The sequence below is a fragment of the Coregonus clupeaformis genome, chromosome 11, assembly GCF_020615455.1.
Source record: "Coregonus clupeaformis isolate EN_2021a chromosome 11, ASM2061545v1, whole genome shotgun sequence".
NCBI lineage: Eukaryota > Metazoa > Chordata > Actinopteri > Salmoniformes > Salmonidae > Coregonus > Coregonus clupeaformis.
The window spans coordinates 12,392,617-12,406,705 of record NC_059202.1 but is presented as its reverse complement, the minus strand read 5'-3'; the positions used below and the strand labels follow the sequence as shown (position 1 = coordinate 12,406,705).

The window sequence follows — 14,089 nt, the reverse complement described above, 5'->3', positions numbered from 1 at the left end:
TTCTCTAAGCTGAGACAGTTATAACGTGTACATGTAGTGATGATTTGTGTTTACACAGTGATTTTCTATAGAATGCAGAGCACCTTGACACTGAGGAAAAACCCATCCTATCCACCACCTGGACCTGAACACTCACCACATTGGCTAACTCTTAGATTTCACAGATGTATTATTGGATCACAACAAAATGTTTCAAATGAGTATGTTTCACAAGAATGTTTAAGGCATAATGGTGAGACATTGGCAGCATTCCAACCACAGGTGGCTGGTGGCACCTTAATTGGGGAGGACGGGCTCATAGTAATGGCTGGAACAGAATAAATGGAATGGTATCAAACACATCCATGTGTTTGATACAATTCCATTTACTCCATTCCATTCCTTATTATGAGCCGTCCTCTCCTCACCAGCCTACTGTGATTCCTACACACTGTTTTCAAAACCTTATATAGTAAAACCATTGAAGATTCAGATGTCAAGGTTTTTGTATGACTTCTCTTGTCTGGTGCTAAATCCCAGTCCAGGTCCTAGTTCACTGTCTTCTGTATGCAATCTAAACAATTAAGCAACCAGGAAAAGACATGATCTGATTCAATTAAAAAATGTTATTTATTTTGTTACAAATTGTTGTTTGACAATAGTGGTGTGATGGGGCCAATATTTCTGCGGTAATGTGTGAGATTTAAACATTTACAGTACCAGTCAAAATGTTGGACACACCTACTCATTCAAGGGTTTTTCTTTATTTTTACTATTTCTACATTGTAGAATAATAGTGAAGACATCAAAACTATGAAATAACACACATGGAATCATGTAGAACGCAAAAAAGTGTTAAACAAATGAAAATATATTTTATATTTGAGATTCTTCAAACAGCCACCCTTTGCCTTGATGACAGCTTTGCGCGCTCTTGGTGTTTTCTCAACCAGCTTACTGGTTACTACATGATTCCGTATGTGTTATTTCATAGTTTTGATGTCTTCACTATTATTCTAAGAAAAACCCTTGAATGAGTAGGTGTGTCCAAACTTTGACTGGTAATGTACATGGTTGAGAGACAACGGTAAGATTTGAAAAAAAGTGAGTAGATGGCCAGCACCTTTCTAGAGGTCCAGACCATGACTGTAGAAGCCGCTCAAGTTATGACTTCATTTCTGGCCAATCCCACCTGGAGTCATATGGGAAAACAAAGAGAGATAATCAGTTTTGTGCATGGTTCGATTTACAGGGGGGAACTTCGCAGCCCTTTGACAAACCATCACCTTCTCCATTCAAACTCGTTATATATAGTCAACATACCAGCTGATTCCAGGGGAGCAGGGAGAGTAATACACATATATTCCACTGATAGATAGTTATGTTACCAAAAGAGGAGAGAGAGGAGCTTACCCAGTTCTTCGACTAGAAGAGATTGTTGTTCCAGTAGAACTTGGTAAAAGGCTGATTTAGCCACCTTTCCTCCAGGTATCAGGGCCGCATACAGCTTTCTCATCTTTGCATTACTGGTTTGGGCTGCAGTGATTTCAGAGTAATCCTCATCATGGATCATTTTCTTCTGGTATAGGCTATCTACTATTGGCATCACCATGGTAACCCTTTTAACAAGATTTTCCCTGTTATCATCCACAAACTGGGCACCTGTGTTAGAGAACATTTGTTATTCAAACAACCTTAAAGAATGATTGATTTTCAGTTAATCTAACCGTGCATGTACAGGACTATACATGTGAGACCGAAATACAGATGTTTTTCTTTCGGCATCATTTGACAAACACGACATAAGAAAGACCTTGCATCAGAATTGTTTCCTGAATGAAAATGATATTCAGTGCTCACATCTGAGTTATTTCTTAAAATGCATTTCATATCAGCACCAAACAAAGATATTTTAAGAGTTGAGCATGCTATATTTTCCATTATCAATATTTCCTCAGTGAAATGCATACTTTTGTCTTGCAGATGTACCTTTAGGTCATCTATTTATCATGCCTCTCAGTGTGAATCTGGTCAATTACATAAATTATTTAATCCCATTATTTTGTAATAACTTCTCAAAACACTAGTTAAGTAATATTTCTGCATTTATCCCATGCAAACAAGGCAGGTACATTACCATACTGCTTTGTCTCCATGTCTGAAGATTGAACCTGGCTAGACTGGGGAGTAGCAGCTTGACCTGGTGAGAGAGAGAGAGACTCTCCATGACATGGTTTGTAAAGAATCAACAGGTTCTGTATTTGTAGCCTGAGTTGAATAAAGCGCAAATTGATGTATGGCATGCTGAATTTCCTGCTTTTACTTCCTGGCAAAACTAGGCCTACACTCAGGGGCAGCTTCCTGAACACAGATAAAAAGCCTACACCTGGACTAAAAAGCAAGATCAATGGAGAATCTCCATTTAAAAATTCATTTTAGTCCAGGAGTAGCTTAATTATCTGTGTCCAGGAAACTGCCTCTCAATGTTCAACTATCAACAATAGACAAATACATATTTACTATTATTAACTTTACAGTATGTGAACAAACGATTAAAATGCACATATGAAAGTACATTTGTTGCATACAGTATTTGTTTTCAGTGAGTTATGAATTACCTTTTTCACTGTCTGTCTTTAACTTATCTGCTAGAGCAAACATTCCCATGACTTCCAGGATCTTCCGTGTGATCTTCACAGCACCTTCGTTCATATAGGCCTGCACCATCTTAGTCACTGTGTCTTGCCTCTTAGCATCCTCTAGATTGGCGATTGACATGGGAGTGAAGCCTTCCAGTGTTTCCTGCATCAGGTGCCACTGGAAGGTCTGAAACGTAGCCTTGTCTAGTTTTTCTAGGGTAGCCAGCAGCCGCTGTGGAACGGGTGTGCCCATTGTAGATCACTAGAATAGGTCAGAAATTAATATATTAATTCACAAAACTTTACTACAAGCAAAAAATTGACTCAACCATATTGACACGTTGACAATCTTTATTTTACCCATTACACCCAGGTACTTACAATGTGTCTGTGCTGGACAGATTGCACCCCGTAACTCCTTTGTCTCCAAAACGTGTTCTTCAGTTTTTTACTTTCAGTTATATCTTTACATTCTCCACCCCTTTTTAGTTGAGTCAGAGGGGGTGGAGTTCCAAGTACACAGTCAAGACTTTATATACAGAAATGTAATGGCATATTGGTTTTGCATTACTTGGTTTTGTAGTGTTTGAGACCTGATGAACTATCAGTATGATAAACTATTTTATTCAGAGCAAATCAACTTCTACAAAACAAAACACACACAGATTAGCTTTCTAAATAAACCAGAAAATGTATAGTTATTTACGTTTTTTTATCAAAGATAGCTGGCTGACACATTGTAGTCTACCCCACTGGTCTCAGGTCTACAGGCTTCACCAAATACAACAGATCGATTCAATACCAAATGCACATTTACTTTTCTGGATGGAAATGTTATTCTACATAATCTGGTCAGTGACTGCCATCTAGTGGTGATCATAACCAGCCATAAAATTAAGCAATATATGTCACAACAGGTGTAAATATAGGGGTCATCACAGTGTTATGACCATATTATGACAAGTTATGTCAGCTGTTATGACATATTATGATATGGTTATGACTGTGTCATAACGCGTTATGACGCTGGGTATCAAGTAAAGTGTTACCACATTTTTTGATAATAAAACATTTGATGTTTCCATTGCGTGAACGATGGAGGATTGGCTGATTTCCAGTTTTATATACTGAACAAAATATAAACGCAACATGCAACAATTTCAACGATTTTACTTAGTTACAGTTCATATAAAGAAATCAGTCAATTGAAATAAATCCAATAGGCCCTAATCTATGGATTTCACATGACATGGCAAGGCCGCAGCCATGGGTGGGCCTGGGAAGGCGTAGGCCCACCCACTTGAGAGCCAGGCCCACCCACTAGGGAGCCAGGCCCAGCCAATCAGAATGAGTTTTTCCCCACTAAAGGGCTTTATTACAGACAATAAAGGGCTTTATTACAGACAAAAAAGTTCACTGCTTCAGTGTTATGAGATATTTTTGTCAGATGTTACTACGGTATACTGAAGTATAATTACAAGCAATCCATGCTCCGAATGGCGCCGGAGAAGATTGCTGCCGTTTTACAGCCCTCTAACCAATTGTACCATTATGTGTGTTTTTCCGCATTATTTGTAATTTATTCTGTACATAATGTTTCTGCCATCGTCTCTTATAACCAAAAGGAGCTTCTGGATATCAGGACAGCGATTACTCACCTCGTATTGGACGAAGATTTTTTCTTCAACAAGTCGGACGCGAAGGATATCCTACAGACACCCGACAAGGCCTAAATCCCCGTCATTCGCATGAGAAAGAGACTGAGATATTGTGGACGTAGGTCGGGGTGCCTTGTAAGGATCCGACGGCGAGCGAGTAAACTGCCTCTTCCATCAATCCTATTAGCCAATGTTCAATCATTTGAGAATAAATTAGATTACGGTTATCCTACCAACGGGACATTAAAAACTGTAATATATTATGTTTCACCGAGTCGTGGCTGAACGACGACATGGACAACATACAGCTAGCGGGCTATACGCTACATCGGCAGGATAGAACGGCTGACTCCGGCAAGACAAGGGGTGGTGGTCTGTTTATATTTGTAAACAACAGCTGGTGCACAAAATCAAATACTAAGGAAGTCTCGAGGTTTTGCTCGCCTGAGGTAGAGTATCTTATGATAAGCTGTAGACCACACTATTACCAAGAGAGTTTTCATTTATATTTTTCATAGCTGTCTATTTACCACCACAAATCAATGCTGGCATTAAGATTGCACTGAATGAGCTGTATAAGGCCATAAGTGAACCGGAAAACGCTCATCCAGAGGCAGCGCTCCTAGTGTCCGGGGACTTTAATGCAGGGAAACTTAATCAGTTCTACCTAATTTCTACCAGCATGTTAAATGTGCAACCAGAGGGAAAAAAAACTCTAGACCACCTTTACTCCACACACAGAGACACATACAAAGCTCTCCCTCGCCCTCCATTTGGCAAATCTGACCATAACTCTATCCTCCTGATTCCTGCTTATAAGCAAAAACTAAAGCAGGAAGCACCAGTGACTCAGTCAATAAAAAAGTGGTTAGATGAAGCAGATGCTAAGCAACAGGACTGTTTTGCTAGCACAGACGGGAACATGATCTGGGATTCTTCAGATAGCATTGAGGAGTACACCACATCAGTCACTGGCTTCATCAATAAGTGCATCGATGATGTCGTCCCCACAGTGACCGTATGTACATACCCCAACCAGAAGCCATGGATTACAGGCAACATCCGCACTGAGCTAAAGGGTAGAGCTGCCGCTTTCAAGGAGCGGGACTCTAATCCGGACGCTTATAAGAAATCCCGCTATGCCCTCCGACGAACCATCAAACAGGCAAAGAGTCAATACAGGACTAAGATTGAATCGTACTACACCGGCTCTGATGCTCGTCGGATGTGGCAGGGCTTGAAAACTATTACAGACTACAAAGGGAACAAAGTGTCAGTACACAAGACTTCCAACGATTATTCTAGAGCATGCATGAGAGCACAGCGTGGATAACTATCTTTACATCCTCACAGACGTGTACTCCGAGCATGTGCTGACCAACTGGCAAGTGTCTTCACTGACATTTTCAACATGTCCCTGACTGAGTCTGTAATACCAACATGTTTCAAGCAGACCACCTGCTTAGTGCCCAATGACACTAAGATAACCTGCCTAAATGACTACCGACCCGTAGCACTGACGTCTGTGGCCATGAAGTGCTTTGAAAGGCTGGTCATGGCTCACATCAACACCATTATCCCAGAAACCCTAGACCCACTCCAATTTGCATACCGCCTCAACAGATCCACAGATGATGCAATCTCTATTGCACTCCACACTGCCCTTTCCCACCTGGACAAGAGGAACACCTACGTGAGAATGCTATTCCTTGACTACAGCTCAGAATTCAACACCATAGTGCCCTCAAAGCTCAGCACTAAGCTAAGGATCCAGGGACTAAACACCTCCCTCTGCAACTGGATCCTGGACGTCCTGACGGGCCGCCCCCAGGAGGTAAGGGTATGTAACAACACATCTGCCACACTGATCCTCAACGCGGGGGCCCCTCAGGGGTGCATGCTCAGTCCCCTCCTGTACTCCCTGTTCACCCATGACTGCATGGCCAGGCACAAACTATCATGGTCCAAACACACCAAGACAGTCGTGAAGAGGGCACGACAAAGCCTATTCCCCCTTGGCATGGGTCCTCAGATCCACAAAAAATTATACAGCTGCACCATCGAGAGCATCCTGACTGGTTGCATCACCGTTTGGTATGGCAACTGCTCAGCCTCAAACCGCAAGGCACTACAGAGTGTAGTGCGTACGGCCCAGTACATCACTGGGGCCAAGCTTCCTGCCATCCAGGACCTCTATACCAGGCGGTGTCAGAGGAAGACCCTCAAAATTGTCAAAGACTCCAGCCACCCTAGTCTTAGACTGTTCGCTCTGCTACCGCACTGCAAGCGGTACCGGATTGCCAAGTCTAGGTCCAAAAGACTTCTCAACAGCTTCTACCCCCAAGCCATAAGACTCCTGAACAGCTAATCATGGCTACCCGGACTATTTGCACTGCCCCCCCCACCCCCAACCCCACCCCATCTTTTTACGCTGCTGCTACTCTGTTCATTATTTATGCATAGTCACTTTAACTCTACCCACATGTACATATTACCTCAACTACCTCAACTAGCCGGTGCCCCCGCACATTGACTCTGCACCGGTACCCCCCTGTATATATAGCCTCCCTACTGTTATTTTATTTTAACTTCTGCTCTTTTTTTCTCAACACTTTTTTGTTGTTGTTTTATTTTACTTTTTTATAAAAATAAATAAATGCATTGTTTGTTAAGGGCTGTAAGTAAGCATTTCACTGTAATGTCTACACCTGTTGTATTCGGCACATGTGGCCAATAAAATTTATTTTGATTTGATTTGAAATACTCCTCAGTTTCATCAGCTGTCCTGGTGGCTGGTCTCAGACGATCTCTCAGGTGAAGGAGCCGGATGTGGAGGTCCTGGACTGGCGTGGTTACACGTGGTCTACGGTTGTAGGGCCGGTTGGACATACTGCCAAATTCTCTAAAAGGTAGAGAAATTAATATTAAATTATCTGGCAACAGCTCTGGTAGACATTCCTGCAGTCAGCATGCCAATTGCACCCTCCTTCAAAACTTGAGACATCTGTGGTACTGGGTTGTGTGACAAACTGCACATTTTAGTGTAGCCTTTTATTGTCCCCAGCACAAGGTGCACCTGTGTAATGATTATGCTATTTAACAGATTCTTGATATGCCACACCTGTCTTGTGGATGGATTATCTTGGCAAAGGAGAAATGCTCACTAAAAGGGATGTAAACAAATGTGTGCACCAAATTTGAGAGAAATAAGCTTTTTGTGCGTATGGAAAACTTCTGGGATCTTTTATTTCAGCTCATGAAACATGAGACCAACACTTTGCATGTTCTGTTTATATTTTTGTTCAGTATACGTTTAAAGATAATTGATGAGAAGAGTATTGTCCAACCCATTGGGTATCTCACTGCACCCTCATATGTAATGTCTTGAAATATACAGACAGACAAATTAAAAGTACATTTACATTGCAATACCTTTGATATTCATCTTTCCAACTCCGACCATAACTTTAGATTTTAAGTAGCATTCCCAGAAGTCATGAGTTATTGAGTCATTAGTAGTTTTATACTTCAGACATGACTCTGCTGTTGTGCTGTAGAATTTGTGAATTTTGTCTCTTGTATTATAAATTCTATACATTCATTTATACTGGATTAAGTGTAAATTTTTGTTAACTGTAATCTCGTTAGTTATGTTCCAACATTTTCAATCTTGGTTCCAATAGATTATATTTTTTCTAAGAAATTGACAGTTGTATATTTGGGTTTTGTATAGCTTACCTATCATATGAATATCATTTTCTGACTCAAATAGGAGTCCCTCAAGATTGCTCTGAAGTCCAAAAGATTTCAAATTTGAATTTTGTTATATAACACTTTTAAGTTGGATGTTTTGAAAATATCTACATTGGTCAACACAAAATTGCTTTTTAAAACTGTCATTGAAATAAATGTATTTCCTATTACCAAGTCATTTACGGTTTCTATGCCTTTAGTTTACCATATGGGACAATTTATTGATGAATTCTGAAAAGCTATCCAAGGATTGTTCCATAAGGTTATGTTTCTAGGGAGTGATATTGGTTCTTGTAAAATACATTACATTTTCTTCCAAATCATTATAGTGTTCTTAACTATGAAGTTGTTAATGTTCTGAGCTTTATCCTTTGAAAATGCTGGGGTTGAGCATGCGCATCTTCAATATGTACCCATTGTTCCTCTTTAGTGCATTTAACTATATGTCACAAGTAGAGAGTTGATACAATTCCAAGTCTGGAAGGTTAAATCCACCCTCAGATTTAGGAAGATGTCAAACTTTCCTTTTTATACTAAGAATTTTATTTCCCTGTATAAAGTCTGTTATGACCGAGTATACATTTTTAAAGAATGTCTTCAGTGGGGTAATTGGTATTACCCATGCCATTCTAAACAGGTGTATTGTACCTGTAAGATTTATGGGAAGATTATTCCATTTAATTAGATCTGCTTTCATATTGTTGAGAAATTGAATAAAGTTATATTTATATTTGTTGTTAAGCATCCTGAATATTGAAAATGTATTGTGGTCCACTTAAAGGATTGCTGTAGATCATGAGTTATTATTTATATTTTTCCTATTGCCATTATTTATATTTTCCTCATTGATTTTATAACCTGAGATGTTTAGCAAAGGGGGCATTGAGTTTTAAATATTGCTCAGGTATATCAGGAGATCATCTGCAAATAAGTTTAGTTTATATTCATGTTTACCAATACTGATAAATGTTATGTTTGGGTGCTGTCTAATTCTTTCTGCAAGTGTTCAATTGCCAGTGCAAACAGGAGGGGGGAGAGGGGGGCATCTTTGTCTAGTGCCCCTTTCGAAAGCAATTTCATCAGATAATGTATTATTTGTGTACATTTTTGCTTTAGGACATTTATACAATATATACATTCATTATTTCAGCTGGAAAGTTGAATAGAAAAGGCCAATCAAGACAATCATTTAGCAGACGCTCTTATCCAGAGCAACTTACAGTTAGTGCATACATTATTTTTTCATACTGGCCCCCCGTGGGAATCGAACCCACAACCCTGGCGTTGCAAACGCCATGCTCTACCAACTGAGCTACATCCCTGCCGGCCATTCCCTCCCCTACCCTGAGCCAATTGTGCGCCGCCCCATGGGTCTCCTGGTCGCGGCCGGCTACGACAGAGCCTGGATTCGAACCAGGATCTCTAGTGGCACAGCTAGCACTGCGATGCAGTGCCTTAGACCACTGCGTTAGACCACTGCACCACTCGAGACAATCAAAAGCCTTTTCGGCATCAACAGCCATTATTGATCAATCTGTATCTTGTTTTTTTGCGCATTTACTAAAACATGTTCTTGTATTTGTTGGTAAGTGTCTATTTTTAATAAACCCTGTTTGATTGATATTTATCAAGACTGGTAAGACTTTTACCATTCTATTGCTTATAAGCTTTGTTATTATTTTATTGTGACATTTTATTAAACATATGTGTCTATAATCAGCAGGGGACTCTCCAGATGTTAACTGAAATAACTGTTTGACACATGGAACTAGGAAGTACAGAATTAAATTAAATGTGTGTTGTCAGTTGTGTAAATAGGGGGGCTACTTTGTCCCAAAATGTTGAATGGGAAAGCTATCCATTTCTGGTGCTTTTCTCCGTGCTAATGTTTTAAGTGTATCTAATACAGTGGGGGGAAAAAGTATTTAGTCAGTCACCAATTGTGCAAGTTCTCCCACTTAAAAAGATGAGAGAGGCCTGTAATTTTCATCATAGGTACACGTCAACTATGACAGACCAAATTAGATGAAAAAAACAGAAAATCACATTGTAGGATATTTTTTTTTTTTTTTTTTTTTGAATTCATTTGCAAATTATGGTGGAAAATAAGTATTTGGTCAATAACAAAAGCTCAATACTTTGTTATATACCCTTTGTTGGCAATGACACAGGTCAAACTTTTTCTTTAAGTCTTCACAAGGTTTTCACACACTGTTGCTGGTATTTTGACCCATTCCTCCATGCAGATCTCCTCTAGAGCAGTGATGTTTTGGGGCTGTCGCTGGGCAACACGGACTTTCAACTCCCTCCAAAGATTTTCTATGGGGTTGAGATCTGGAGACTGGCTAGGCCACTCCAGGACCTTGAAATGCTTCTTACGAAGCCACTCCTTCGTTGCCCGGGCGGTGTGTTTGGGATCATTGTCATGCTGAAAGACCCAGCCACGTTTCATCTTCAATGGCCTTGCTGATGGAAGGAGGTTTTCACTCAAAATCTCACGATACATGGCCCCATTCATTCTTTCCTTTACACGGATCAGTCGTCCTGGTCCCTTTGCAGAAAAACAGCCCCAAAGCATGATGTTTCCACCCCCATGCTTCACAGTAGGTATGGTGTTCTTTGGATGCAACTCAGCATTCTTTGTCCTCCAAACACGACGAGTTGAGTTTTTACCAAAAAGTTCTATTTTGGTTTCATCTGACCATATGACATTCTCCCAATCCTCTTCTGGATCATCCAAATGCACTCTAGCAAACTTCAGACGGGCCTGGACATGTACTGGCTTAAGCAGGGGGACACGTCTGGCACTGCAGGATTTGAGTCCCTGGCGGCGAAGTGTGTTACTGATGGTAGGCTTTGTTACTTTCGTCCCAGCTCTCACCAGCATTACGACCAGGAATACGACTTTCCCGAAGTGGATCCTTAGTTTGCTCTCCCCAGGGCAACTGAACTGATTCCAGCGGCTGACCCACAACATTGCCGGCGGAGGAGAGGCACTCAGAGCGGCCTGCTGGTTCGACTTAGGAGGCGCGCACACCACCCACTGCTTCCAAGTATACTACTTGATAATGTTCAGTCTCTGGTTAACTTGGTCAACGAGCTCCGGGCAAGGATTTCTTTCCAGTGAGACATCAATGCCTGTTACATACTTTGTTTCACGGAAACAAGGGTCTCTTGAGATATTCTGTCGAAATCGGTCCAGCCAGATTAGTTCTCAGTTCATCGCGCAGACAGGAATAAATATCTCTCCGGGAAGCAGAAGGGCGGAGGTGTGTGTTTCATGATTAACGACTCATGGTGTAATTGTAGTAACAGACAGGAACTCGAGTCCTTTTGTTCTCCCGACCTAGAATATCTCACAATCAAATGCCGACCGTATTATCTCCCATGAGAATTTTCTTCGGTTATAGTCACGGCCGTGTATATCCCCCCTCAAGCCGATACCACGACAGCCCTCAAAGAACTTCACTGGACTTTATGCAAACTGGAAACCACATATCCTGAGGCTGCATTTATTGTAGCCGTGTATTTTAACAAAGCAAATTTGAGGACTAGGCTGCCGAAGTTCTATCAACATATCGACTGTTGTACTCGCGCTGCTAAAACCCTCGACCATTGCTATTCGAACTTCCGGGATGGTTATAAGGCCCTCCCCCGCCCTCCTTTTGGCAAATCTGACCACGACTCCATTTTGCTCCTCCCTTCCTATAGGCAGAAACTCAAACAAGAAATACCCGTGCTAAGGACTATTCAACGCTGGTCTGACCAATCGGAATCCACGCTTCAAGATTGTTTTGATAACGCGGACTGGGATATGTTCCAGGTAGCTTCTGAAAATAATTTAGACAAATGCACTGAAACGGTGACTGAGTTTATCAGGAAGTGTATAGGTGATGTTGTGCCCACTGTGACTATTAAAACCTACCCTGACCAGAAACCGTGGATCGATGGCAGCATTCACGCAAATTTGAAAGCGCGAACCACCGCATTTAACGATGGCAAGGTGGCTGGGAATATGGCAGAATACAAACAGTGTAGCTACTCACTCCGCAAGGCAATTAAATTGGCAGAACATCAGTATAGAGACAAAGTGGAGTCGCAATTCAACAGCTCAGACACAAGACATATGTGGCAGTGTCTACAGACAATCACGGACTACAAATGGAAAACCAGCCACGTCGCCGACACTGACGTCTCGCTTCCAAACAAGCGAAACACCTTCTTCGCCCGCTTTGAGGATAACACAGTGCCACTGATGATGCCCACTACCAAGGACTGTGTCCTCTCCTTCTCCGTGGCCAACGTGAGTAAGACATTTAAGCATGTTAATCCCCCGCAAGGCTGCCGGCCCAGACGGCATCCCTAGCCGCGTCCAGCTGGCTGGTGTGTATGGACATATTTAATCTCTCCCTTTCACAGTCTGCTGTTCCCACATGCTTCAAGATGGCCACCATTGTTCCTGTACCCAAGAAAGCAAAGGTAACTGAACTAAATGACTATCGCCCCGTAGCACTCACCTCTGTCATCATGAAGTGCTTTGAGAGACTAGTCAAGGATCATATCACCTCTACCTTACCTGTCACCCTAGACCCACTTTGCTTACCGCCCCAATAGTTACACAGACGATGCAATCGCCATCACACTGCACACTGCCCTATCCCATCTGGACAAGAGGAATATCTATGTAAGAATGCTGTTCATTGACTATAGCTCAGCATTCAACACCATAGTACCCTCCAAGCTCATCATTAAGCATCGAGCCCTGGGTCTGAACCCCGCCCTGTGCAACTGGGTCCTGGACTTCCTGACGGGCCACCCCCAGGTGGTGAAGGTAGGAAACAACATCTCCACTTCGCTGATCCTCAACACTGGGGCCCTACAAGGGTGTGTGCTCAGCCCCCTCCTGTACTCCTTGTTCACCCATGACTGTGTGGCCAAGCACGCCTCCAACTCAATCATCAAGTTTGCAGACGACACAACAGTAGTAGGCTTGATTACCAACAATGACGAGACTGCCTACAGGGAGGAGGTGAGGGCTCTGGGAGTGTGGTGCCAGGAAATTAACCTCTCACTCAACGTCAACAAAACAAAGGAGATCATCGTGGACTTCAGGAAACAGCAGAGGGTGCACCCCCCTATCCACATCGACAGGACCGCAGTGGAGAAGGATTTGATTTGATTAATTTGTAAATCGGGCGGTGCCGGTACAAAAAGAAGTGAGCACAAGAGGGGGGTGACATTGGGAGCTCTTAGGTACCGGAATGCATGAGAACCTTTATAATAAAGCATTGCATACATATCATTGCATTTGCATAGTTGCATAGAGAAGTAGAGTAGAGGCACTTACAGAAGGTGCACACATGAGGAACATTTTTAGTAGCCTAGGGTATGGGAAACATTTTGCCTTTTTTAAACGCATTTCATGCAATCTATGTCATTTTACATGACTGGAGACCAGCAGAATATTTATTTCTACCACACAAATGATCTAAATGACAGGCTACTTTGACACTGACAAACTGAGCATCGGAGATCAATAAAAACAACCTTCTTGAATACATAAATTACCTAGGTGTGGAGACACATATTGTAGGATACAATATGAGTAGGAAATTATAGTCCTAAAAATGCTTTCCAGTTTCACTGACTTACCCAATGATGCACAGCTCACTTGCCGGTGATGGCCAATGCGTTCGTAAAAAACAACTCACTCTCTTGTATTACTTTGTAAAATAATATTTGGAAGTTGGTCAAATATTTTGGTAGTTGCAGTTTCATGTCTATCAGAGCAGAGAGATGTAGAGAGATCATAGAAAGTGAATGTCATTCTACTTCTGTGACAGATACAGGCGTGCGTCTCACACAGCAACGCGTTGGTCTCAAATATACAGTACCAGTCAAAAGTTTGGAAACACCTACTCATTCCAGGGTTTTTCTTTATTTTTACCATTTTCTACATTGTAGAATAATAGTGAAAACATCAAAACTATGAAATAACACATATGGAATCATGTAGTAAGCAAAAAAGTGTTAAACAAATCAAAATATATTTTAAATTTG

The 14,089-nt window shown here is 41.6% G+C and overlaps 1 protein-coding gene across 1 annotated transcript; it reads right to left on the bottom strand.

Annotated features, from left to right (window-relative positions):
• Nucleotides 1-836: 836 nt before the first annotated feature.
• Nucleotides 837-3,087, bottom strand: LOC121577259 (apoptosis-associated speck-like protein containing a CARD). Its single transcript, XM_041891024.1, has 5 exons — nt 3,000-3,087; nt 2,598-2,880; nt 2,117-2,179; nt 1,393-1,641; nt 837-1,171 (listed from the first exon to the last, which is right to left on the bottom strand). Exons 2-5 carry the CDS (start codon nt 2,869-2,871, stop codon nt 1,152-1,154), a joined length of 606 nt encoding a protein of 201 aa, XP_041746958.1. The 5' UTR covers nt 2,872-2,880; nt 3,000-3,087; the 3' UTR covers nt 837-1,151.
• Between the last annotated feature and the right edge of the window lie 11,002 nt (nt 3,088-14,089).